Below are 27,729 nucleotides of genomic sequence, written 5' to 3'. Positions count from 1 at the left end.
TGCTCAATATCAAGAAATAATATCAAACTAATATCATTCATTTTACAAAATAAGGAATATGAATGCATTTCGCAAATTACATCATCCCGATACGCCCCCCGGAATGTGAATATATGTGAATATAATAAAATAAACCTGAAAGTAAATTTGGCCTACTTCGACATTGCAAACTTGTGAGTTTTGAGAGATTATATCAAGAACCAAAAATTTACTGCTGGAAACACCTAATTCACGAAATGCTCGAGGGATGCAGAGAAATTTATTTTCCTTTAAAAAGCTACATAATTTACACCCTGCCCCAATAAGGTAATTTCGTCGTGTTTTTTGTCACCGCGCAGTCAACAAGAGTAGTAGCAACTCGTCCCATTCTATTCTTGTCCTATTTTCAATTCATTCAATTTACATTTTGTCCCACAATTCGATCGCATTTTTTTTTCACAACTTTGCCTATTTTGTACTGAAAATATGTATATTTTTAAGGAAACGGACAAGACGATAATAGATATGGACTGAATTGCTACAAAACTTTAGCCAGTTCTCATTCTCAAAGATGCTCATATTCATAGCGTCATGAGTGACCATGTACCAAAAATTTTTCGTACTTACATAATCTTAAAATTGAGTTACATATAAGAAATATACAAAATAAACTTTAATATAAACAGCCTAAAGCTCTAAAAAGCTTAGTATCCGTGCTTTCCTAGGGTTTGTTCGACTTCTTTCACGTATTTTTCTGCGACCTTTTGCTGCCTCATCGCCGCCACCTGAAATTGAGTAATGTAGGTTATCCATAAAGGTAAGGTTGTTAAGGAATTTGTTTTTGGGGACTTTTGATACGTGTTTACATATTTTTTTTTACACTGACACGTCGTGTCGCCGTTGTTTTGAATTCATTTCTTTAGCATATATATATCATATTCATGTCTTAACATTTTTTAAGAGAGCGTTTACTCTCTTAAAATAATGTTAAACTAGTCCATATTTTTATAAATATTGTCGTTATGTATAATATATACCTACATATGTCTCGCTACCCTTACTTGAGACATGTTTTATCAAAATATCACAACATTGTTTTGAGAAAAGAACAAGGAACACGTTTGCAATATAAATTTTGCAAGAACCATGAACGAGATATGAGGCGTGGCCTAAATCGGTACTCTGGCAGACTCCTAATATGATGGTAGCAGCGTTTGTTGGTAAGTTTGAATATGATTATATTTAAAGCGTTAAGTAAATAGTTAAGTAAATAAGTTGGCAGAGCCGTGTGGTTCCCGGAACCAATGAAAAAAAAAAGAACCACTCCATCTCTTTCCCATGGATGTCGTAAAAGGCGACTAAGGGATAGGCTTATAAACTTGGGATTCTCTTTTTCGGGTTAAAGAAATCTTTATTCTCATAAGAAAAATATTCACTTACATGAGAACTTAGAATCTAGGCTTAGAATATACAAATGTAGGTATGTCGTTGCGTGCAAGATGCAGTATAAGTACATTTAAAGGTAAATTGACAAACAGTTTAGTTTATAATTAATAAAAAAAAAACATGTAGGGTAGTAAGGTAATCATTACAACCGGACGGCTCACCAAACACTGGTACTAAGCAGCGATGTTTTATGATCGCAATAATACAAAGATAAGCACGACTAGATGTGACTAGCGTGCTGTGTTATAAAGTTGTTACGATATGAGTAAAATTTTTTAAATTTGGTGTATAATAATAAATATATGTGTATTTAAATTTAAATATATATATATATATACACGTTTTGTTTTATAGTATATAAAATATTATAGTAATAAGGTATCTGAAAAATGAAGTAACCAATTATTGTGGCGAATTTAGTTAGTATTAAGTATGTAAGTTTTAAGAAGTCTTTTAAATGTTTTTGTACTTTTGAAATTTTTTATACTATTCTGTAATTTGATATATAGCTGGACACTGTCATATGTTACTTTATTTTTACCATATTTTGTTCGTGGAAGACGCAAAATTAACTTATTGGAATTTCTTAGTCGTCTTAGATAGGGATGTTCGTAATTAGTTTTATAAGTAATACTACTCAATATCTCTTTCCATAAGATTTTCTTCATTAGGATGCATGAGTAATATTTATTATATGTTTTGTTTATGTCCATTATTTTGGTTTCTTTGTATATTTTTATTGTCAGCGTTAGGTAATCGCAATGAAATAGTGTTTTAACCATTTTAAGATCTTTGAATGCCTTGGAGGTTAGTTTTGGCCGCGGATCCCCAGAGTTCAATCAAATAATCAATGTGTGGCTTCACCATAGAATTGTATATGTTGTATCGTACATTAAGTGGCAAACATTTAACTATCCTGCGAAGGGCACCTGTTAAGGATGATAATTTTGATTTAATATTTTTAATATGATATTTCCATGAGAGTCGATTATCCAAAGCTAATCCTAAAAAATTTTTCGCTATCTGATTTATTAATTGGTATATTATTAATTTTTCAATGATGTAAAACTTTGTATCTTATACCATTAAAAATTTGGTTTATTATTGTAATTGAGTTTGTCGTAGGTAGTAAGAGTATGGTATGTTATCTCTGATTGGGAGTTCTGTCCTTGTCAAAGTTTTTTGAAGAGATTTGAGTAATTTGAGGCATGCCCTTTATATATTTGATGGTTAGATTATTTTCTCCATTTGTGGTTCGAAGAGCAAGTTCATGTTTCAAATCTTTAAATCTGGATTGCTGGTAAGGTGTATGGTCAGGGAAAATTTTGTATTCGGTGTTATTAATTTTGCTTCTATAACGGAGTATACGTCTGGCCGTTTCTTCATTTTCAAAGCAAACCTTAATTGGACGGGTTTTGTCTGGGTTGTACCTACCAACACGCATAACTCTAATAGAATCACAGCGGTCCTCTATAATATTTTCAATAACGCTGTTTACTTCTGCCTTATCGATATCTCGACGTTCTTTGCTATCACTAGATTTTGGCTCTGGGATACCTGCTATAATTATGTTCTTTTTCCTAGAATTTTGATCATGAAATTCAGCTAGAAGTTTTTCACATTGCGGGACTTTGTGGAGTGAGCTATTTGATATTTTCAATGAATGTACATCAGACTCCAACAAGGCAAGTTTTGTATCTGTGCTTTGAATGGAATTTACAACGCTTTTTATTTCTTCCTTAATCCCTGTCTGTTCCTTGTCCAACTTTGCTAACTTTTGTTCATTTAAGTTTAAGCCTTTCGTGATATCGATCATCTGGTCTTTGATTGTTGCAATGTCTTCTTTGATTTTTGCATTACTTTCGTTTTGCGCACTGATAGATGTTTGCAATAAATCCATAATTGCTGTCATTTGTGTTTGCATACTTGTAAGCTGCGATCGGACGTCATCATCCTCCACCAAATGTTTCCGCTTATTCCGAAATGTGATAGTTGATGCTTCGGACACAGATGGACTAGACATACCTGCAGTAGATAAGTTTGGTTGCGATCCACTGCGCTCAACGTTCATGCCACTTCTAGTAGGCGATCGATGTATGTTCATGTTGGTGAGTAACTTCCAACTTCACACAGCGGAGTGCGGGGAGCACGCTCAATTAAAAATAGCCACAAGTAACTGATGTCCGTCAATGTTAACACTGTCTTAACTTAATGCAATAAAGTTCAAAACAATTAACGACTTGATTAAATCATTTTAAATAATTTTGCTACACGTCTGCTCTGCACGCTTAGCGAACGACGACTTTTTAGGCGATGGGCTAGCAACCTGTCACTATTTGAATCTCGATTCTATCAGTAAGCCAAATTAGCTGAACGTGGCCATTCAGTCTTTTCAAGACTATTGGCTCTGTCTACCCCGCAAGGGATATAGACGTGACCATATGTATGTATGTATGTACCTTCTGTTTGATGACCTTCCTCTCGTACTTGTCTTGTTGTTCCAGCTCCATTCGAAGAGCTACACCTTCGTTGTGGATCTTCTCGCGGAGTTCAGCCCTGCATTATTTACAAGTCTTCAGAATGAATAGAATAGATTTATTTTCAAAATTGGATACAAGGTATCACTTATTGACGTCACATAACTTAAATCTAATTATAACTTCTACCGCTTCCAAAGAGCATGTGTACAAGAAGCGGCGGAACAAACTACACTGCAGCATTTTCATCGGACGTCAATTTACAAATAATGGGAATTTAAAAGGTGCGGGCAATTTGTTAAATCAAACATGGTGAATGTATCTACACATAGGTCAAATTACGTGCCGAAACTGTAGAGATGTTAAATTATTATTCTGCCCTGGTATAACTAAAATGCCGTTATCTGCCAAATCCTTGTTTTAAGTAAAACGTCAAAAACTGCGGTAAAAATTTAAACTGATGCCATTCATCAATGAGAACGCCTATTTATGACTTAAAGGTACCTACCAAAAAGTCGTATATACAGATTGAAAGAGATTTTTTTTTCTTATTTTTCTGGTAAAAAAGGTGTAAATTCTGATGGCAATTTAGTTATACGGCATTTTATTTATACCACGGCAGTATTATACACTAAAAGCTCATTAAGCTGATGCGTGTGAATTTTGATGCTTGGAGATTTTTAAAGTAATACCTAAAATAAAATAGTAGTAATAAAATAATAATAAAATAGTAAATACATTACATACCTGGCGCGTTCCTTATCATTGATCTGTTTCATGATTTCTTGACGGTGTTTCTCAATGCGCGCCTTGCGTTTGTCATCCAGCTGTAAAATTTCATTATTTTATACATACATACATAAAATCACGCCTCTTTCCCGGAGGAGTAGGCAGAGACTACCTCTTTCCGCTTGCCACGATCTCTGCATATTTCCTTCGCTTCATCCACATTCATAACTCTCTTCATGCAAGGCTCGGCGGTTTCGGGTACTCTTGACCTGACCCTTTACCAGGACGTCCTTAATTTGATCAAGATACGTTTGTCTAGGTCTTCCCACTCCGACCTTTTCCTCCACATTATTTTATAAGTTTATATTGTACATACTATAAATTGGAGAGAGATGTCTGAAAATGAACCCCTGCTTCAAAGCAGCTACATTACTAAAGGGCAACATACAATTATTTTTAACTCCATTATCTTGTAGTGGGAGCGATGATTCGGCTCGACCGCCACCAAAGGGATGATCTTCCGCCAGGCTAGGTGTGATGCCTGGGGAACCGCGGCTCTGATGATGATTAGTCGGAGGTTGTATATATGCTCCAATCCGTGAAATCTTTGCTTGCGCGATTTAGACTATCCGCTATTCTATTTTTTGACTAGTTTCGTGACTTGTGGCGTAGAGATGTCGCGACAATCTAATAGGCTCACTGACATCTAAACAGGTGAAACTCAAAAATATATTTACCGCCTTCTCCTTTGCAATAAACTCTTCGTTTTGCCGAGCGGCGTTGTTGAAACTCTGCTCGTCTTTCGCTATTTCACGAGCGATTAGGCGATGGATGTCTGTTATCTGTAAAAATAAAACAAAAAAATCGAAAATTATATTATATACAATTAAAAAAGGTATATAATATATTACAGGATTTTTTTATGTCATATTATGTACTACAATTTTTTTTTATATACAATAAAGTATTTACAAACAAACACTAAGTGAGGTAAACGAAGTCGACGACGGGAAAATCAACTTATTCTCCTTCATTAGTCGCCTTTTACGACTTTCACTCAAAACCCTAGATCCAAGTGAGGTTATCCTGTTCTAGCTTTGAGAACGAATAAAAGGTTACCTGTTGAACTCTCGCTTCGTGTAACTGCTTCATTTCTCTATTCCTCTTGATGGCCGCCTCTCTCTCCTTGCGACGGTACTCTCTCTCCACGTCCTCCTGTATCTTCAAGTTGCGGATCCTCTCCAACTCTTCTTTAAGCTCTTGTTCGGCCTGTTGAACAAATAGCCTCATTACATTGTGTTTTTTAGTCTTAGTTTTAATCGGAAACGAAAAATTAATTAAGTAAAATGACGTGATGAAGAATATGTTAATATCTACAAACTGCCACGGGAGTTAAGATCTAAGCAAAAGCTTGTGAAATTAAATCGCATTGGTAATAGCGTATCTACATATGAGAAAATTGAGAGAGTGCCGTGTGGTTCCCGGCACCATTACAAAAAGAATAGAACCACTCCATCTCTTTCCCATGGATGTCGTAAAAGGCGACTAAGGGATAGGCTTATAAACTTGGGATTCCTCTTAGGCGATGGGCTAGCAACCTGTCACTATTTGAATCTCAATTCTATCATTAAGCCAAATAGCTGAACGTGGCCATACAGTCTTTTCAAGACTGTTGGCTCTGTCTACCCCGCAAGGAATATAGACGTGACCATATGTATGTATGTATGAGAAAATTCCAGCCGCTTTCACACAGGTAATGGGCCCAAGAAGCATAGATACTGGGCCCATAACCTGCGTGAATTTGACTCAATGTTACCTATTACGGCCTCTGTGGCCCAGCGTTAGTACGCTCGTCTGTGACACCGGAGGTCCCGGGTTCGAATCCCGGCCAGGGCGTGATGAGAAAATAACTTTTTCTGATTGGCCTAGGTCTTGGATGTTTATCTATATAAGTATTTATCATAAAATATAGTATCGTTGAGTTAGCATCCCGTAACACAAGTCTCAAACGTACTTCGAGGCTAACTCAATCTGTGTAATTTGTCGCGTATATATTTATTTATTATTTATATTTACCTAACCTACCTTTTGAGCCTTAGCAATATGGTCTATGCCTTTCTGCTTCGCTGCTTTGACGGCATCTGCTTCAGCTTTATTCTTGGCCTCCCTCTCGTGCTTCTGCTTGATAAAGTTGGCGATTCTGAGGTCCATGATGCGTTCCTCTTCGTTTTGTAGCTGCTTGTAATACAGAAGCTCTGCATTGCCTAATTAATACAATACAATACAAATTATCTTGATCAAATTAAGGACGTCCTGGTAAAGGGTCAGGTCAAAAGTACCCAAAATCGCCGAGCTTGCATGAAGAAAGTTATGAATGTGGATGAAGCGAAGGAAGTATGCAGAGATCGTGGCAAGTGGAAAGAGGTAGTCTCTGCCTACCCCTCCGGGAAAGAGGCGTGATTTTATGTATGTATGTATGTACAAATTATCTTTATTGCCCATAAAAAAGTAAAAATGTAGTAGAAACATATATAATGAATATGTTGAGCAAAGGCGGACTTATAGCTGAGCAATCTCTTCCAGCCAACCTTTGATATGTGAAGTAATTAAAAATATTTGGCAAAGTGTTTTTACTTATTGGTCCTTCAATTCCAACTAATATAATAAATGCGAAAGTATGTTTTTTTGTTGCTTGTTTTCCTTTGCCCTGCGCTTGAAAAAACTACCAATCTTCTTGAAACTTATAATATATAAAAAGATAATATATAAAGAGTTTGGTCAAGGCGAAGCTGCCGGTAAAAATTAGTATAAAAAAAAACAGATTTTCTTAAATCTGTAACTCATAGCAACACAGCCGGCGATACTCGTATTCTGTTAGTAATCTGACCAGATGTATAATTTTTTTACTTCTCAAAACCAGGACGATACTAAAGAATTAAGAAGAAACAGATTATCAGATTTCTGAGCAGGTTCGTTAAAAATTTGTTAATGAAGTTGGCTTACTATTGTGCCGTGTGGTTCCCGGCACCATTACAAAAAAGAATAGGACCACTCATTCCCATGGATGTCGTAAAAGGCGACTAAGGCTTATAAACTTGGGATTCCTCTTTTAAGCGATGGGCTAGCAACCTGTCACTATTTGAATCTCAATTCTATCACTAAGCCAAACATCTGAGCGTGGCCTATCAGTCTTTTCAAGAGTGATGGCTCTGTCTACCCCGCTAGGGATATAGACGTGATCATATGTATGTATGTAAGTTAGCTCACCCTGGTCCAGGATCTCCTTCAGTTTCGCTTGTCGGCCATGTTTCTCTTTAAGTTTTTGAGCTTCATCTATCTGCATCGCTATGTTGGCTTGGTTCACTCTGATGCTCTCCTCTTCAATACGTTCAGCTTCCATTATCTGAAGGTCACAAATGTTATGAATAACCAGATCAATATTTCATAGACCAATATTCAAACTACTAGCTGTGCCCGCGACTTCGTCAGCGTGGAATAGTTATTTTGGGCATCATTGAAGCCCTCAAGTATGAATCATTTTCCCCGTTTTTTTTTCCATTATTTCTTTGCCCCTTATAGTTGCAGCGTGATGTTATATAGCTTAAAGCCTTCCTCTAGATATACTTAAATGGTCTAAACGCAAAAATATTTTTCAATTCGAACCAGTAATTCCTGAGATTAGCGCGTTCAAACAAACAAACTCTTCAGCTTTATAATATCAGTATAGATTATTAGTCCCGTATAATATATGTATATTTATTTTGCAGTTTTGTGGCGACATCTCTACACCACTCGTCACAACATCCAATCAAACAACTACTGTCAATCATCGCGAAGAAATTGACGCGCTCAACCAATAGCAGCGAAGAATCTTAATCGCGATTTCAAAGATTTCACGGATTGGAGCTATATATACAACCTCCGACACAACATCGTCTATCGCGCGGTTCCCCAGGCATCACACCCAGCCTGGCGGAAGATCTTCCCTTTGGTGGCGGTCGAGCCGAATCATCGCTCCCGCTACAGTTTCAACAAGCCTAATCTGCTTTTTCAACACGTCGACGTTCAGCTGTCGTCTATTTTCTATCTGTTATAATGTACCTTTCCTTCACACTCTAGCATAGCCATCAAAACTGTTATCACCTTAGTCGTCTCGTGCGATTTGATCTGCTCCTTCAACGCGGAGAGATTCTGCAAACGTAGCTGGTGACGTCTCTCCTCCTCGTTCTCTGCCCTCTGAACTGCTGCTATTCTATTTTCTTCCATTATTGCGTCCAAGCTGTAGGTAGTTAAAGAAAAGTGAGTTTTTATACAGGAACTTCAAAGTTCACTCTGTATGTTTTTAAGTATACATACATTAATTTTTTTTTACAGGCACTTTAAAGTTAACTCTGTAAGTATTTCTTGAAGTATACATACATATTATACATAAATTCAGGTCTTTTTCCTTGCGGAGCTAACAGTCTTGAAAAGAGTGATAGGCCACGTTAAGCTGTTTGGTGTAATGATAGAATTAAGATTGAAATATTATAGTGACAGGTTGCTAGCCCATAGGTATGTTGAAGTAGGCAATTATTAGTTAGGTAGGTAGTAGGTAGGTAGATTTAATTGCATCATCAAGCCAAAAAGCTAAACGTGACCAATCAGTCGTTTGAAGACTTTTGGTTCTGTCTACCCCGATAGCGATAAAGACGTGACTATGTAATTATAACATAATCCCAGACACGGTTTTTATTTTTTTCAATTATAAAAAAACTTACCGCCGTTCCTCTTCATCCAGCTCTTTCTTAATCAGTTCCTTTTCGCAAATTTGCGCATCACGAATGGCGTGGCACTTGGATGCCAGTATGATTCGGTTGCAGAGGCGAGGACCTTGCATCTGATCCGCTTTGAGCACTGAGAACAATCAAACATACATACATACATATAGTCACGTCTATATCCCTTACGGGGTAGACAGAATCAACAGTCTTGAAAAGACTGAATGGCCACGTTCAGCTGCTCGGGTCGGCTTAATGATAAAATTGAGATCCAAATAGTGACACTAGGTTGCTAGCCCATCGCCTAAAAAAAAGGATCGCAATTTTATAAGCCTATCCCTCAGCCGCCTTTTACGACATCCATGGGAAAGAGATGGAGTGGTCCTATTCTTTTTTGAATTGGTGCCGGGAACCACACGGCACTGCATGTAAAATACACTGCTTGTATAACAACAGCAGTAGCTACTCAATCAAAGTGTGGCGACATCTCTACGCCGCTCGTCACAACATCAACAACTACCGTCAATCACCGCGAACAAATAGACACGCTCAACCAATAGCAGGGCAGAATCTAAATCGCGATTTCAAAGATTTCATAGATTGGAGCATAAATACAACCTCCGACACAACATCGTCAGTCGCGCGGTTCCCCAGGCATCACACCTAGCCTGGCGGAAGATCTTCCCTTTGGTGGCGGTCGAGCCGAATCATTGCTCCCGCTACAAAAGCCTGCACTGCCTATTCAGAAGCGATTTAGGTATGGATTAACTCAAAAAATTCAAATTCTAAATTCTAAATTTTTATTCATTATTATAGGATACTATATATCGCTTAATAATTGTCAAAACATATGGTTTAACAACATTGGTTGACGTCAAATAAATTACTTAAAACTAAGTTTACTGCCGCTTCCAAGGCGTCAGTGCAGAAGAAGCGGTAACAAACTGCACTGCAGCATTTTCTTCAACAACGTCAACTTTACAATTACAATAACTACTACTTACTTTCAGCTCGAGATAAAGTGTAGGCTGCCTGGTCAGGACCCTCCAACTCAGGGTCAGCCGTCCCGCCAGCAGCCTCGGCACCTGGTTGCGGCATCAGGCTAGCTTTCAGCTGTTGCTTGCGAGCTTCAGACTCTTTGGCCGCCTTCTGTATGGCGGTCTCTTGAGCGTGCATGGCTTGGAGCTGTTCTTCTTGGGACACGATCTTTGGAAAATCATGATTTTGATGTCGTTGTGCCGTTAAGTGTATATATATATTCGAGCTTGTATGAAGAGAGTTATGAATGTGGATGAAGCGAAGGAAGTTTGCAGAGATCGTGGCAAGTGGAAAGAGGTAGTCTCTGCCTACCCCTCCGGGAAAGAGGCGTGATTTTATGTATGTATATATTTCCCAAATAGGGATAGGCTCACAAACTTGGGATTCTTTTTTAGGCGATGGATTAGCAACCTGTCACTATTTGAATCTCAATTATATCATTAAGCCAAATAGCTGAACTTGTCCATTCAGTCTTTTCAAGACTGTTGGCTCTGTCTACCCCGCAAGGGATATAGACGTGATCATATGTATGTATGAAGACCACTCCATCTCACTCCGTATCGTAAGGGACGCCTAAGGATGAACCATGATTAAAATTGGTTTGGTAATTAGGTTATCTTCTTTAATAGGTATTATAGGATAAGAGGATAAAGTTCTTGTACAATAAAAATGGCTTACCTTAGCCTGTTTGACAAGCCGCTCATAATCGCTCTTATGCATCACAGCTGGGTAGTAATTTGTTCCCGGTCTTGGCACCAGCAGGGTTCTCCAGCCCCCAATCTGCGGTACCATGGTGTACTCCCAGTTCGGAAGTTCGCATTTGTGTATCGGCCGTTTAGTTAATGGGAATTTCAAACGACAGTCCGAAGGTCTAAAACATTAGAAGAATGTAAATAACTGTACTTGACATTAGGGTTTCCAGTGCGTCTTTTGTTCGTTTTTTTAAAAAAAAAACAGATTTTTTTTCAAAATTTTGTTTTCATGTTTAATATACATAAAATACATGGGGTAGGTAGATATGTCGTAAAAAAATTACCATACTATTCCAAATCGCTTGTTGCAATTTTCCAACGACCTACTGCTTGTATAATTTATACTACATATTTGCTACCTGCCCTATTTTTAGACAAGGACGTGTTGCGACTGGGACAGGTTGCAAATATAATTAGATGTCATCATTGTTTCGGATACGAAACTAATTTCTCTCTATCTCTTTCCAAAACTCGAAGGCACACGAAGTGAAGCTTTTTTTATTCCCGACGATCTATCGATTTTACTGGTATTTTTAATTTTCCGTGTGATTCTCGACTCTTTAGAAATAGAGGACCACTCTAACTTTTTCCCATGGATGTCTTAAAGGCGACTAAGGTTGTCGGCATATTCATCGAGTGCGCAGATTTTACCATGATCTAATTACAGGCTAGGTTCCCCTCAAAAGGTTGCGGAGGTCGGACGGGAGTCGCTTCGTGTAAACATCAAACTTGCCCAATCCTGGGCAAAAACCCCTGGCTTTTCTGTACCTAAGTACTCATGTAAGTGGTGAGAATGTGACCCTAATTAACGCCAGGAAGGCGAAGAAAACCCAAATCGCACATTTGTGCCACGCGGGAGCAGGAAGATCTAGAATATACCGAAACCATACTAAATCTCTCTCATATCTGCGTGTCACGTGCCGTGTGGTTCCCGGCACCAATAAAAAAAACAGGACCACTCCTGCACTTTCCCATGGATGACTTAAAAACGACTACGACACAGGTTTATAAACTCAGGATTCATCTTTTAAACGATGGCCTAGCAACCTGTCACTATTAGAATCTCAATTCAAGACTGTTGGCTCTGTCTACCCCGCAAGGGATACCACCTCCACCACTATACTAGGGCCCGGGGTCCTGTTTCTGACATTTTTCTTTTCACTTTAAAATTATTTTTAATTATTTAACGTATCTTGATCAAATTAAGGACGTCCTGACAAAGGGTCAGGTCAAGAGTACCCGAAACCGCCGAGCTTGTATGAAAAAATATATGAATGTGGATGAAGCGAAGGAAGTATGCAGAGATAGAAAGAGGTAGTCTTTGCCTACCCCTCCGGCAAAGAGGCGTGATTTTATGTATGTATGTTAAAATTATATTTACTACCTGTGAAGCTGATAGCATCCCGGATCACTCCCTTTCCTGATGCTGTGGTATTTAATGCCAACGTGGGGGTTCGGAGTAGGCTGTACTTTCGGCATTGTAAATAAGGAAAAATAATAATAAAAATCTCAGGTTTCTCGTTCAATTAACTCTCAGAGTTTTGGTTACTAGGCAACATAACAAATTTCTTCATTCTATGTAAGCATAGCAACTGAAAGTCTAAAAGCATAGTGCACATCACGCTGAACCGGCACGTAAGTTAGGCATGGGCCCAAGTTAAAATATTAAACTTTAGAGCTTTTCAAATGCTTTAAGGGTTTGTATACGCTATTTTAATACCTTGAAGCCAGGTCGCATCACCATTTTCCACTATCAATTTCAACATTTAACTTGGCTGCATGACGGAGTTGTCTTGATTACTATATGCAAAAAATATTTTAATAATGTTGCCAGTGTTTAACTTTTCCACTATATTGGTTGACTGCAATTAATGGATGAATATGGACAATTTTTAATACAATTATTGTACACGAAACGGAAGTTGGTCCCCTTAATACTCGAACTGAGTAAACTTAATATTTATATAAATGTAGGTAAATCGGTCACCACCATCATATTTGCGTGGAAATTCATCTTAAAAATATGCGCAACCTATTTCTAAGCAGTAATAAATGTGATGGTAAAAGTAATTTGAACTATGGCAACATTATTTTATTTTTGTCAAAGTCATTATAATTTTGTCTATCAATGTCAATGACAATGAATTCAGTGAAAATAATTTTAAAAAAATTACGAGAATTTGAAAGTTTAGAAATAATCCGAATATTTGAAAAATAGTTATAAACTAGTCATCTTATGTGATAAAATATTAATTTTCTATGTTTTGCTATTTATAGAATGTATCAAATGTTTTGCACGTTTAGTTAATTATATATTTTTTATGTTGAAATTTTTATCAACTTTGCGTAATATTTTTATATAATACTGGCCATGGAGCCTGGTGAGAAACCTAAATCTAAGAAATCTGAATATATTGCGCCCTTGTTGGTGAGAATTTATTTAGAACATTATTCATTGACTGTTTACATTTCTTGTCTGTCTTTAAAATTATAACCTTTCTCAATTTATTTTTCAATGTTTGTCTTTCGCTTGCCTAAAAATACACCTGCAAAAACTATTCTCAAGAAAAACACACTCATTTGGCCTATTAAATGACGATGTTTTAAAAAATACAACAATAAATCATGAAACTTTTTGTTAAAAAAACTTCTAGAAAATTTGCTAAATAAATGATAATTTTGTAGGCGGGAGCCCTAGCCGGTGTCTCTGTAGATGTAGCCCTGTACCCGCTGGACACACTCAAGACACGGCTGCAAAGCGAGAAGGGGTTCCAGAAGTCCGGTGGCTTCAAAGGTGTCTATAGAGGTGTGGTATTATTTAAATTCACAATAATAGGATATTTTTGCATAACGATAATCATTCGTGTATTAGGTACTAGCTGTGCCCGGGACTTCGTCCGCGTGGAAAGTTATTTCGGGCATCATTGAAGCCCTTAATGATGAATAATATTTTCACGTTTTTTCACATATTCCATTCTTTCTTTGCTCCTCATAGTTGAAGCATGATGTTATATAGCCTAAAGCCTTCCTCAATAAATGGTCTATTCAACGAAAAAATAATTTTTCAATTCGAACCAGAAGTTCCTGAGATTAGCACATTCAAACAAACAAACTCTTCAGCTTTATAATATATGTATAGATTTCCTAGGCGATCCCAACCCTTTCTCTTCATCATGTGGACAAGGTATTTGTTTTTGGTGTCAAATTCAGACCATGCAACCTGTTACTATTGGAATCTCAGTTCCATCATTCACCCATACAGCTGAAGCGGGGTAGACAGAGGCAACAAGTCTGGGAACAAATGGAAGGCCACATTTACATGTTTGTTTGTAATATCTTTATTGCATAGAAATTCACACAGTAACAAGAAAATAGTAAGTACATAGTTATAAAAGAAACAAATCACTTGATGTTATTGAGATTCAAAAAGTGATAGGTTGCTAGCCCATCGCTAACAAGAAGAATCCCAAGTTTATTAACCCTTAGTCACCTTTTCAATATCCTGGCATATCAAAATTTCAACGTGTCATTTTTTCTCAGGACTCTTGACAGTGGCAGCGAGTTCGATGCCCACCACAGCGTTATTCTTTGTATCGTACGAGAGCACCAAGAAGGTTGTGTCACCACTGTTACCCGTACAGTACGCCCCCATAGTTCATATGACAGCCGCCGGTATCGGAGAAGTTGTAAGTTATGGTCATTTACTACTCTTGTAGCGAGCGGGAGGATGTGGCGTTGCAAGTGGAAAGAAGTAGTCTCTGCCTACCTCTCTGAGGATTTGGCGTGTTTTTTTATTTAAACAGAAATAGATATTTTTTTTAAAATAAGATTTTTTGTACACATATAGTTTGTATGTAAATTTAAGCTTTTACCAAACAAAAAGCGACAAATTTAGCGCCACCCATAAAAGGTTTCTCGCAAATCGCACGGGAATTTTAGTTTTTATCCTGCCGAAAGGTACCCAATGTCCAACTCCACACTCTTATTTGTATATATGCAAGTGATTGGTTGATGGCGTGTGACGTTACTGAAGTCGCCACAGATTTTAAAGTAATGTTGTTTTTTTACAGCTAGCGTGCGTTATCAGAGTGCCGACAGAAATAGCGAAGCAAAGGAAACAGACGCATGCGGGCATCGCTAAGAGGAGCAGCGTTTCTATATTACTAGAGGTATACACCTACATTTCACCTGTTTCCGAGAATTTTATATACCTATAACATGTATGTATGTAACATATAAAAGGTATATAAAATTCTCGTGTCACAATGTTCGTTCCCGTTCACCTCCGAAACGGCTTGACCGATCCATGAAATTTTGTGAGCATATTGAGTAGGTCTGAGAATTGGCCAACATCTATTTATCATACCCCTTAGTGATAAGGATTGTCCATCCTTAACAATTTTTTTAACTAGAATTAACTTAAATGTTATTTAAATATACGCCGTGTTTCCCGGCACCAATAAAAAAAAAAAATAGGGCCGCTTCATCTCTTTGCCAGGGATGTCGTAAAAGGCGACTTAGGGATAGGCTTATATACTTGGGAGTCCTCTATTAGGCGATGTGCTAGCAACCCGTCTTCTATCATTAAGCCGAACAGCTGAACGTGGCCTTTCAGTCTTTTGATGACGGTTGGCTCTGTCTACCCCGCAAGGGATATAGACGTGATTATATGTATGTATGTAGGTAAGTATGTAAATTACATTTATTGAAATGTAAAATGACGTCAAAAAGTGCCAAAAATTAACTAATTGACTTTCGATACCATACTCACTCATGAATACTCATGATATGTATGCATGTATGTACATATGTGAAAAATATCCCATTTCTCCCCCCCCAGGCGTACAAAACGGAAGGCTTTCGCAAGGGCCTTTACAGAGGCTATTTGTCAACTGTCGCCAGGGACCTGCCTTTCAGCTTCATCGAACTGCCCGTGTGGGAGCTGATGAAGAACATGGTGAAGAGTCACAATGACGGGAAGATCACCAGTTTTCAGGTAAATTGTAGATGGTAAGCGTAGACGAACGTACCTTGATCATATATATATCCTTCTATAGAAGTATGTAAGCTTAAATGAGACTGACCGCAGTCAAACTGTGTTTTAAGTTCATTATGAATATCCTACTACTATTATAAAGGCGAAAGTTTGTATGGATGTATGGATGTTTGTTACTCTTTCACGCAAAAACTACTGAACCGATTACCATGAAATTTGGTATGTAGGTAGCTGAAGACCCAGAATAACACATAGGCTACTTTTTATCCCAGAGTTCCCGCGGGATTGATAGGGTTTCCATGCGGACGAAGTCGCGGGCGGCCTCTAGTAAATAATAAAAATATCTGGGGATGTCCTTGACAAAGTAGTAAAGCAGTGTAGTTTGTTCCGCCGCTTCTTTTACGCGTGCGCTTTGGAAGCTGCAGTAGTTATAGTTAGATTTAAGTGATGTGACGTCATTTAGTGATACATTGTATCAAATTTTTTGAAAATAAATCTATTCTGTTCTATTCAAAGGTCAGGGAGTATCTGAAACTGACGTCACTGTACGTAAGAACATTTGTCCCTTGCGGGGTAGACTAATAAGAAAGAATAGAACCACTCCGTTTCATTCCCATGGATGTCGTAAAAGGCGACTAAGGGATAGGTTTATAAACTTGAGATACTTCTTTGATGGGCTACCAACCTGTCACTATTTGAATATTAATATTGGCCTATCAGCATTTACAAGACCTCTGACTCTGTCTACTCCGCAAGGGATATAAACGTGATTATATGTATGTATGTATGATAGGATGTCGTAAAAGGCGACTAAGGGCTAGGCTTACAAACTTGGGATTCTTCTTTTAGGCGATGGGCTAGCAACCTGTCACTATTTGAATCTCAATTCTATCATTAAGCCAAAAAGCTGAACGTTGCCTATCAGTCTTTACAAGACCGTTGGCTCTGTCTACCCCGCAAGGGATATAGACGTGATTACAGTAGCGCTCAAAAGTATTTTGACAAGCTGAATTTATTGGATATTACAAAAAATAAAAACGAAATTGTTTTAAATCAAATACTATATTTCATGTAAAGCATTTTTTTTTGCATATTGAGCTTACTCATGTATTAGAATGTGAAGATAAACTTAAAAAAAAAAAACATTATCCACAGTGTGACTGCTCAAAAGTATTGAGACAATTAAAGTTTTATTTTTTATTAAATTTGTGTTCATTATTTTCGAAACTTTTTATTAGTATTTTGTTGCATAGCCTTTTGCCTTCAGGACAGCTTCACAACGCGCCGGCATTGAGTCAACTAATTTTTGCAAACGATCAATAGGAATTTTGCTCCATTCGTTACTCAGTGCTGTGTATAGAGCATCCTTGTTTGAATAGTTTCGACATCTTACACGGCGATCCAGTTCTTCCCAAAGATGCTCTATCGGGTTTAGATCGGCACTTTGGCTGGGCCACTCCAGGAATTTGATTTTCGCGAGTTTCATGAAGTCACTCACATGCTTCGATTTGTGCTTGGGATCGTTATCTTGTTGAAATAACCAGCCAGGTGGCATATTTATTTGAGCATACGGCAGCATTTGTTTCTTCAATATCTCGGCGTAAACAAAACGATCCATAATACCATCTATTTTAACTAATGGCCCAACACCGTGACTAGAAAAGCATCCCCAAACCATAACATTGCCACCGCCATGTTTTACTGTGGGTATTTGGTAACGGACATCAAATCTTTTATTTACAGGGCGTCGCACATACCGTATACCATCAGATGACACTAAATTAAATTTGCTTTCATCACTCCACAGCACCTTGGACCATTCTGAACTCGTCCAGGATCTGTACTTTTTCGCGAACGCAAGGCGCAGCTTCCTATTCTTAGCAGAAATCAATGGTTTCTTTGTTGGGCGTCGTCCATGTAATCCAAACTCCTTTAACCGACGTTTGACAGTTGAAACATGAATAGCCAGGTCATAGTTTTCTTGTAACTCGTTTTTTATTTGTACAGCCGATTTTCGGACATCACTCGTCGATAACTTCTTTATCAAGCGGTCTTCCTTGGAAGTGGTTTTTCTCGGACGGCCACTTCGAGGCTTATTTTCTACAGATTTACGTTTATTATAAGCTTTATTCCACGCACTTACAAGTTGTCGTGACAATTTAAAACTCCGAGCAACTTCTGCTTGCGACGTTCCACATTGTAGGGCGGCTATTACAGCATTTTTGATGTCATTTGAGTACTCTTTAGTTTTAGGCATAATTAATAGATGATAACTTATTGCTTATTAAAAAATCAGAACTGCAGTGCGAACGGTATCACTGGCAATTGGGAAATGACTTGCTGTCAAAATACTTTTGAGCGCAAGTATGAACGTGTTTTCATCTAGGCACATGAAGTAAACAAACAAGTTCAAACTTGTTTGTCACTGTAGTTGCGGTACATCGGAAATTTTATCAAAGTAATAACCGCTTTTGTTTAGAACAACACAGAAAAAAAATAATAACAAAAGTAGCCTTGTCAAAATACTTTTGAGCGCTACTGTATATATATGTATGTATATTGCAGAGCGCCCTCTGCGGCTCAGTAGCCGGCGGATTTGCAGCCGCCGTCACAACTCCGCTGGATCTCGCCAAAACGCGTATAATGTTAGCGGAGCACTACACTGTGGCGCGTAAGCTGCGCATAGTGCCCGTTCTCTCCGACATCTACTTGGAGTCCGGCCTTAGAGGGCTCTTTGCGGGCGCAGCGCCCCGGGGCACCGCTTTCATGCTGGGCGGGTTCTTCTTTTTCGGCGCTTACGATTATTGTAAAGCGTTCGTTGAGGAAGCTTTGGATAGATAATGTTGTGTGTGGTTGCTAAAATGATGTAATGTAGTGTTTTTCGTCGTGAAACTATCAGGAAGTGCATATAATTAAATATGGTGTTTAGTTCTGAAAGTTACCACTAGGTATGGCGCCACTAGTGTTTTAACAACTAGCGCAGGCGCCGTTGTGTTTTTAATTCCTAAAATGACCACTAGATGTCGCTTTTGAATACAAAGGTTCATTTTAAATTCTAGCAAGACTCTTTTATTAAGGAAATTGTAATTTGGCATTAATATAAGTAAATATTAGACTTTGCGGGCGTAGCGCCCCGGGGCACCGCTTTCATGCTGGGCGGGTTCTTCTTTTTCGGCGCTTACGATTATTGTAAGGCGTTCGTTGAGGACGCTTTGGACAGTTGAAGGTTGCTAAAATGATGTAATGTAGTGTTTTTCGTCGTGAAACTATCAGAAAGTACATATAGTTAAATGTGGTGTTTTAGTTCTGAAAGTTTTGAATGTAACAAGATGCGCAGGCGTCATTGTGTTTTTAATTCCTAAAATGACCACTAGGTAGGGCGCCACTGTGTTTTTAGTTCTTCTTAAGCGCTTACGACCATTGCAAGGCGTTCGTATATTAGATTGACAAGTATTTTAGTAGCTAAAATGACTTATTAGTGAGGTGTTTTAGTTCCACAAATGAACACTAGGTATGGCGCCACTGTTGTGTTTAGTTCCTAAAATGACCACTAGGTGGGGCGCCGCTGTGTTTTTTTTATTTTCAAAAATGATCACTTCTCATGGTGATTTGGTGAATTTAGGTGAGATCTTTAAATAAACGCTAAGTAATGGTGCAACTAGTGTTTTTTTTTGTTCTTTAAATGACCACTTGATGTGGTTGTTATGTCTTGTTAGTGGACATTTTAAGAATTTTGTTATTAGTTTAATTTTTAATATGAAGGTTGTGAAGACAGTATAGGAGGGTAGATAACGTGTAATATATTTTATTTGTAGAAACGAACAATATGTACCTACAATCATTTTAAAATAACTATTAAATAACGTTGTAGCCGTACGTTTTTTTTATTGTTATATGTGATTAAGATTTGACAAACTTAACGGTGCCTGTGTGAAAAATGGTACGTACATGAGTACTACATAATCATAGGATTTTTTATTTGTGTAATAAAGTGTATTTTATTCTTGTTGCCATTATCAAAGATAAGTTTCCCTTTATTTTGGTTCATGCATTTATCTACAATTTCTTTTAAAGTAAATTTCTAAATAGTTGTAAAATAATATTAATAAATTAAGAATTATTAATATTATTGTACAACTATTTATGATGTCGGTTAAAAAATATGTTATATATTTTTTTTTACAAATATGGAAATTTACTGTTTTTGTTATTAAGATTTTAAAGTTTAAATATGTATACCACTATGATTTGGTTATAATTTATGTTTTGTTGCTCTGAGAAAATTCTGATCAAAACAGTTGATATGTTATTCTTTTGAAATACATATTATGAGGAATTGTTTAAATTAACCTATGCCAAAAAAGAAAACCAATTGTAAATAATAATTTTACATAAACACCGAGTGTGCCTTTAAATAAACTTTATTATTTTCCAAGATATGTGTTTTAAGATATAATTTTTTTCTTTACAACAATTATATATATAATAATATTCATAACCTATCTTATACAATTCTCTATACACGGATATACACCCTTATAATCTAAATTACATACTCTTTACACAAAAACATAGTTTTTCATATTGTGACACAATCTTTAACTAAATTGCTATAATTTTCTTAATAGTTTCTGGGTGCGATCAATTAAATGTATTTTTAAAAGTTAATTGACTTTTTATAGATCGATCACAACCAAAATTCAACTTAATATATATTTGAAAATACTGTTAAATTATATATTTATAATATACTAATACTATGTATAAAGATGTTACTTCGTAATGTTTAGTAACAAAGGACGGTTAATATGAGAACACATTTTTTAACTTTTTAGTTTTGTGATGTGGATTATCACATTTAATTGTAGTAAGAAAAGTTATATCTGTAAAATTGTAGTAAAGTAATTTTTTTTAAGTACAAATATAAGTAAAGAAACATTAATTTCAAGTTTAAATCAATTTTACAACAAAAAATATTTTTTTAATCAACAAGTAAGGAATAAAAATATTTAAGTAAATAATTAGTGAAGGACCTCTCAACCATTTTAACAGAGGAAGTTATGTTTGTATAAAATGAAAGATATACATATATACAGTCTCAATAAGAGGTAGGAAAAAAATGAGAATTTAGTCTAAAAATATTGTATGTAAGATTTTCTCCGTCCATATATAAGTATACAGTAATAGAAAAAAACATGCAATTTATTGTTTACATTCTCAAAATAATACTTTTTTATTTTAACTTACTATATTTCTCTCATATTTATTATTTCTTGAGCCACAAAATAACAAATACTCTGAAAAAAAAGACCTGCTTTATTAAAACAAAAACAAAGGAATATAATATATAATAGGAAACAACTGTCCACGCCTTTATAATTTAAAAGATGTGACAATTTGTTCTAATATAAATTCAAATTAAAAACTTATTTTTAATTTATAAAACAAATACAGTATTATTCATACTTTTAAATAGTATTTATTTATAAGTTGTTTATTATTTTTAAATTTTCCAATAAAGTAGTTATTTGAAATAATTTAACTACAAGAAAAATATATGAACATTTTTTATAATAAAGGTTGAAAAAGTTTTAAATAAACATAAATTATTTGGTATCTTTTATGAAAGAAAGGCTTTGGAATATCATAGCCATGATAGATCTAACGATAAATATGATAAATGTGCAATTTAAATTGAATAAAAATGTAAATACTATTTTATAAACAAGGTTCTCATAAATATAATATATTGAAACATTTAAATGGAGCGCTAGTCGATGGGAATGAAATAATGAAAAAAAGTAATTTAAAAAAAAACATATGAAGGCGGTAATAAAAAATAACCTAAAACCGTAACAAATTAAATCCAATCCAATTTTCATTTCTAGAAACTAAATAACAGATGGCGTTAAACAAAATATGCAAAACATTTTCATTATGCTACAAAGATAAAATACTATATTATAATCTTTTTATAAAACAACGACTAAATCGTGTAGTATAAAGGACACGCCAATTTTTTTATAAAAAAAAACAGGTTTCATAAATTGAAATACACAATCTTTAGAAATATATACGTACACACATAGACGCAGAAAGAAAGGCGGACGAAGTTTTACTTTACGGCAAAATGAAGCAACAATAGTATGACAGGCTCATTGTATATATACACGCACACACTCACCAATAGTGTGACAGCCTCCATCACTTCATAGATTGTCTCACGAATGCAAGTTTTCTGTCACTTACACGTGCGTATAACGCCGCCATTGCAATGCTTGACTATTTTCTAAGCCACACTAAATCCGCCTTTTTTTCTACGCCCATACGTACACAATTAAGTCACTAGATGGCGTTAAACATAATTATCTGAAAATAACGTTGCTCGTATGGGATCCTCTATGGGAGCTGTTATCTCTGGCCGTATGTCGTCGGAATGGGTTCCAAGATGGCGCCCGACGGGCTGAAGACCTCGCTGTGACGGCTGTGGAGCCGCTGGACGCGGTGGACGCGGCCGACACGGAGCCCTGGTTGGAGTTTGATTGGCGAGTGGTCTCGGGGGAGGCCTGGAGTGTTGGGAGTTGAAGAAATGTTATTTTTTTTTTTTAATTTTCTTATTTTTATGAGTGCATGCCATTGATTCGCGCAGGTGGACTAATAACGTTGTGACTGGAATAATTTCTTTGCAATTTTAAATTTCAACAAGGCTCTCATAATATTTGCATGTAATATCAAAAATACAATTCGGCACACATCTTATTCGTATTTAAGCACTTTACATGTCAAAAGATGGTGGTTGTTTATTTCAATGACATGAACACAAAAATGCTTTTTTTGTTAAAAGAAGGTTCATTCGTTTTTAAAAAAATTGCCATCAAGTAGTAATATTTATGCTGCCATCTAGTGTCAATTATCGGTCTTACTCGATCGGTATTTAAAAAATGAGCGATAAAAACGTTTTGAACCGTTCTACAAATCCAATAAAGACAGCATTTCACTGCACATTTTACGTGATTCATCTCAAATGTTTTAATTGCCTTTATTTCTTACTAGAGGCCGCCCACGACTTCGTCCGTATAGAAACCCTATCAATCCGGCGGGAACTCCGGGATGAAAAGTCGCCTCTATATTATTCTAGGTCTTCAGCTACCTACATACCAAATTTCATCGTAATCGGTTCAGTAGTTTTTGCGTGAAAGAGTAACAAACATCCATACTGACATACTCACAAACTATCGCATTTATAATATTAATAGGATAATTTTCAACATGTTTTTACCTTCAAGCAGCTCTTGTCCATAGGCGTGGCGAGTCTCATGGTAAGCGTGTCTCCGCTCAGCTGAATGAGACTCACGACTTCCTCGTGGGAACTCCACTTCACATCCTTATCGCCTATTGATATTATAAAATCGCCTTCTCGCATACCACCAATCTGCAATTAGATGTTTTTGTCTTGATAAGTATCTTTTGTGGTTGTTTTTATGGAAATTTGTATTTTTATTTTAAACAAACAGTTTTAGTCCATGTAAATGAAACTTTTAAAATAAGAAACTCTTACAAAATGATTACGTATCTTATAATATTTCGATGGTAGTTATTTTTAAAAAGCGTTTTCGAATAATTTTTATTACTTTCTACCCCGTTGGAATAACTACATTACACACATACTACATCTTTCCAGCAAATTTGATCTAAAAAAGTATGTCTTGAAGTTCATTTACAGGTACTGTAGTAAAAATTAATTAAATGCTTCGCATTTAGTTAAGAAAGAGTTATTATTTAATTATTTTTTCGGGAAAATATTTAAATATTACCTCAGCCAAAGAATTAGGTTCCACAGCGGCTATAATAACCGGCGCGTCGCCTCTAACAGAAAACCCAAACCCGTCTTCATCACCTTTAGAAGACACATTATATTCACTAGCAACTCTTCTTAAATCACTCTTCTTCTTTTCCCTACCATTCTTCACTTTTCCATTAACCCCATTCTCATTACCATCAATTCTATTCCTGTAATCATATTTGGAATCATAATCTATAACTTTCGGATGATAATCGTAATTATTATTGTTATAACTGTTAATATAAACTCCATTCTGCTTCATAACTCTATGTAGTTTCTTTTTATCATATTCATCGGTATATTTTTCATCGCTTCTAATGATTTGATTGTAATAAGCGCTGTTATCTTCAGATCTGTCACGCTTTTCGTTAACTCTTTTCATTCCGTTTCTTAGCTCTTCATAATCATCGACTTTTCCATTCATTCTTTCCTTTCTTGAATTGCGTTTTTCTCTGTTCTTTTGTAATTGTACGAGTCGTGGTGCGCTCCAGTGTCGTTTGGCTGAAAATATTGCGATTGGTCCTAACGATTTGAACAAGTCCTCGACCCTGTGCTGTGCGAAGTCCGGTGGCGTCAGTGCTAGTTGGAATTTGGATGAGGCTGTAAGAGAAATGTTTTAATATTATAACTAAAATATTTCGCTGTTGTGACTTGAGTCGTAGAGATGTCGTCACAGTACACTACGTGCGCGCGTAATACATGTAGTATTTATAAATACTGATATACTAAGTGCCGTGTGGTTCCCGGCACCAAAAGCAAAAAAAATAGGACCACACCATCTCTTTCCCATGGATGTTGTAAAAGGCGACTAAGGTATAGGCTTATATACTTGGGATCCTTTTTTTAGGCGATGGTCTAGTAACCTGTCACGAATCTCAATTCTATCATTAAGCTAAACAGCTGAACGTGGCCTTACGGTCTTTTGATGAAGGGAGTTATCAATGAAGCGAAAGAATTGTGCAGGCATCGTGGCAAGTGGATATATGTGGTCTCTGTCTGCCCCTCCGGGAAAGAGGCGTGATTTATGTATGTATGTATGTGTCATATTAGTGTCAATGTCATTGTCAAGAGAGATATCAGTTCGGGATTGCGTCATCATGCAAGCGAAGCTCGAATGTGTTTTATTTATAAATATCCTAAATAATCATAAATTCCTATATGAAACAATGTATGTATGTAATATGTAATGCGGTATACTGACGCAGCACTCGCGGCGCGTCGATGAGGTCGGTGAAGTCGGGCTCGGGCGCGGCGGCGCGGCCCGCCAGGCGCGCGGCGCGCTCCAGCTGCGCGCGCACCGCCCGCGACAGCGCCTCCTTGCCGCGCAGCTCCCTGCCGCCGATACAGGACGTTACATTCGACATAAGTTGTAGACGTAGAAAAAAAGGCGGACGGAGTGTGGTTAGAAAAAAAGTGAAGCATCGTATGATACAGGACGTTACATTCGACATAAGTTGTAGACGTAGTAAAAGAGGCGGACGGAGTGTGGTTAGAAAAAAAGTGAAGCATCGTAATGGCGGCGTTGTACGCATGCGTGAGTGATAGAAAACTTGCATTCGTGAGATAATCTATGACGTAATGGCGGTCGGCTGTCACATTGTGTGTTCTCACCAACAATGTGACAGCTGGCCGCCATTACGTTTATAAACTGTCACTGTATATAAACGCCTCTCGTGTGTGCGTGAGGCGTTCATATACAGTGGCCCGGAATACCATTGCTGCCTCATTTTGCCGTTTAGTAAAACTCTGTCCGACTTTTTGCACACGTCTATAGTTTCAGTAACTAGTTAAGTGGGTATTACTGTGAGTGAATTTCACTCTATCAAATACAATCGCGAATTCAAAACAACATGGGTAAAACTAGCCACTGAAAATCGAAATTGCATTTAGAAACTATTAGACATTTTGAAATCTATGACCATCCATAGGTTGAACAGCCAAGGTGACATTTTTCTAACACCTTCGTCAATGTTGAACCAGTAAGTGTACGCCCCGTTAACCCTGATACAAACATCAGGATTTAAGTTCTCATAGGAAAGCGCTACTGACTCCACGCCTAGCAATTGCCGACCACAAAGTGAAAAAATATACCAAATAGAACCAGATTGACTTAGTACTTCACTACATACTATAAAACAAAGTCGCTATTTTAGTCTGTTTGTCTGTATGCTTAAATCTTTAAAATTACGCAACGGATTTTGATGCGGTTTTTTGTAACAGGTAGAGTGATTCAAGAGGAAGGTTTTTATGTTTATTTTTTTTGAATTTTGCACCCGTGCGAAGCCGGGGCGGGTCGCTAGTCTTTTATAAACTGGGACGCTGTGAGTAATTTGGAGTTAACGTCTGAGTCAACTTATGGGACGCGCCACGTTAATTCTCATACTTTCAAGATTTACATCTATACTAATATTATAAAGCTGAAGAGTTTGTTTGTTTGAACGCGCTAACCTCAGGAACTACTGGTTCGAATTGAAAAATTCTTTTTCGTTGAATAGACCATATATAGAGGAAGGCTTTAGGCTATATAACATCACGCTGCAACTATAAAGAGCGAAGAAATAATGGAATATGTGAAAAAAAAACGGGGAAAACTATTCATCCTTGAGGGCTTCAATGATCCCAAAATAACTATTCCACGCGGACGAAGTCGCGGGCACAGCTAGTAGTTCATATGCCGCCCAAGAAGTAAAACATAGACGTGGTAATATCTTACCTGCACATCCGCTGCAGCCTCAAGGCTTCTTCATACAAAGCGGTGGCTTCAGCGAGGTGAGCTCGCCCCAGGGCAGCCTGGTCCAGCTCCTGATCCTTCGGCACCGGGGATCCTGACGAACCTGGTCAAATAAAAAAGAGATATCCTGCTTTCATCATCACACATATTAAAAAAAAAAAAATTACCGGTTTGAAATAAGTTATACACTTTTTGGCGCGAATAGAAAAGCGAAGTGCCGTGTGGTTCCCGGCACCAATACAAAAAAGAATAGGACCACTCCATTTCTTTCCCATGGATGTCGTAAAAGGCGACTAAGGGATAGGCCTACAAACTTGGGATTCTTTTTTAGCCAAATAGCTGAACGTGGCCGATCAGTCTTTTCGAGACTGTTGGCTCTGTCTACCCCGCAAGGGACATAGACGTGACCATATGTATGTAGGTATGTAGAAAAGTCGTTAATATTAGTGTAATATCATTTAGTTGATCAACCTTCATTAATCAGCGGCTAACGTTATCTGTAACGTCCGAGGAAGCGATATGAAAATGCGAGGTGGTCAGAGTATTTCTACTTACCTTTTCGTTTTCACAAGGTTCATATAACTATGTAGCGGAATCCGGAGCGATGTTGTGCCGTGTGGTTCCCGGCACCAATAAAAAAAAAAGAATAGTACCACTCCGTCTCATTCCCATGGATGTCGTAAAAGGCGACTAAGGGAAAGGCGTATAAACTTGGGATTCTTCTTTAAGGCGATGGGCTAGCAACCTGTAACTATTTGGATCTCAATTCTTTCATTAAGCCAAATAGCTGAACGTGGTCTATCAATCTTTTCAACAATGTCTCTACTCTCTCTACCCCACAAGAGATATAGACGTGACCGTATGTATGTATGTAATAATGAATACAATTCGTCTGGTTTCCTGAATTACAAGACATATATAATCCTCAGTTTAGAAAGGAGACCCGATCCTAAATAAATGAGAATGTTCCCAATCATC

The 27,729-nt window shown here is 37.0% G+C and overlaps 3 protein-coding genes across 3 annotated transcripts in view; 1 reads left to right on the top strand and 2 right to left on the bottom strand.

Moving 5' to 3' along the window:
• Positions 1–7: 7 nt before the first annotated feature.
• On the bottom strand, positions 8–12,660 carry LOC106139173 (cilia- and flagella-associated protein 45). Its single transcript, XM_060951297.1, has 12 exons — positions 12,566–12,660; positions 11,108–11,300; positions 10,396–10,597; positions 9,392–9,527; positions 8,775–8,910; positions 7,899–8,034; positions 6,717–6,895; positions 5,751–5,900; positions 5,369–5,473; positions 4,650–4,729; positions 3,885–3,981; positions 8–764 (listed from the first exon to the last, which is right to left on the bottom strand). Exons 1-12 carry the CDS (start codon positions 12,658–12,660, stop codon positions 684–686), a joined length of 1,590 nt encoding a protein of 529 aa, XP_060807280.1. The 3' UTR covers positions 8–683.
• A 684-nt stretch (positions 12,661–13,344) lies between these two features.
• Positions 13,345–20,587, top strand: LOC106139177 (mitochondrial S-adenosylmethionine carrier protein-like). Its single transcript, XM_013340568.2, has 6 exons — positions 13,345–13,609; positions 13,867–13,987; positions 14,722–14,867; positions 15,252–15,350; positions 16,022–16,177; positions 18,743–20,587. The coding sequence occupies exons 1-6, from the start codon at positions 13,553–13,555 to the stop codon at positions 19,016–19,018; spliced, it is 855 nt and encodes a 284-aa protein (XP_013196022.2). The 5' UTR covers positions 13,345–13,552; the 3' UTR covers positions 19,019–20,587.
• A 207-nt stretch (positions 20,588–20,794) lies between these two features.
• Positions 20,795–27,729, bottom strand: part of LOC106139174 (rhophilin-2-B) — a 93,829-nt gene continuing 86,894 nt past the window's right edge. The window contains exons 12-16 of the mRNA XM_060951147.1: positions 26,734–26,854; positions 25,222–25,352; positions 23,992–24,620; positions 23,457–23,609; positions 20,795–22,743 (exon numbers count right to left, since the gene is read on the bottom strand). Coding sequence (XP_060807130.1) covers positions 22,543–22,743; positions 23,457–23,609; positions 23,992–24,620; positions 25,222–25,352; positions 26,734–26,854 — 1,235 coding nt within the window. The 3' untranslated portion in view covers positions 20,795–22,542. The remainder of the gene's footprint in view (positions 22,744–23,456; positions 23,610–23,991; positions 24,621–25,221; positions 25,353–26,733; positions 26,855–27,729) is intronic.

This window comes from Amyelois transitella, chromosome 24 (genome assembly GCF_032362555.1).
Source record: "Amyelois transitella isolate CPQ chromosome 24, ilAmyTran1.1, whole genome shotgun sequence".
Taxonomy (NCBI): Eukaryota; Metazoa; Arthropoda; class Insecta; order Lepidoptera; family Pyralidae; genus Amyelois; species Amyelois transitella.
Note: the sequence above shows the minus strand (reverse complement) of the source record. Positions and strands in the feature narration are given on the sequence as shown.

Coding starts and splice junctions, on each gene's coding strand:
- LOC106139173 (XM_060951297.1), bottom strand. CDS start 12,660: ATGCCGAAAGTACAGCCTACTCCGAACCCCCACGTTGGCATTAAATAC. Junction 5,901..6,716: donor ATATTGCTAAGGCTCAAAAG/GTAGGTTAGGTA, acceptor TTTGTTCAACAG/GCCGAACAAGAGCTTAAAGA. Junction 765..3,884: donor GGAAGGTCATCAAACAGAAG/GTACATACATAC, acceptor ACTCAATTTCAG/GTGGCGGCGATGAGGCAGCA.
- LOC106139177 (XM_013340568.2), top strand. CDS start 13,553: ATGGAGCCTGGTGAGAAACCTAAATCTAAGAAATCTGAATATATTGCG. Junction 13,610..13,866: donor AATATATTGCGCCCTTGTTG/GTGAGAATTTAT, acceptor ATAATTTTGTAG/GCGGGAGCCCTAGCCGGTGT. Junction 15,351..16,021: donor GCGTTTCTATATTACTAGAG/GTATACACCTAC, acceptor CTCCCCCCCCAG/GCGTACAAAACGGAAGGCTT.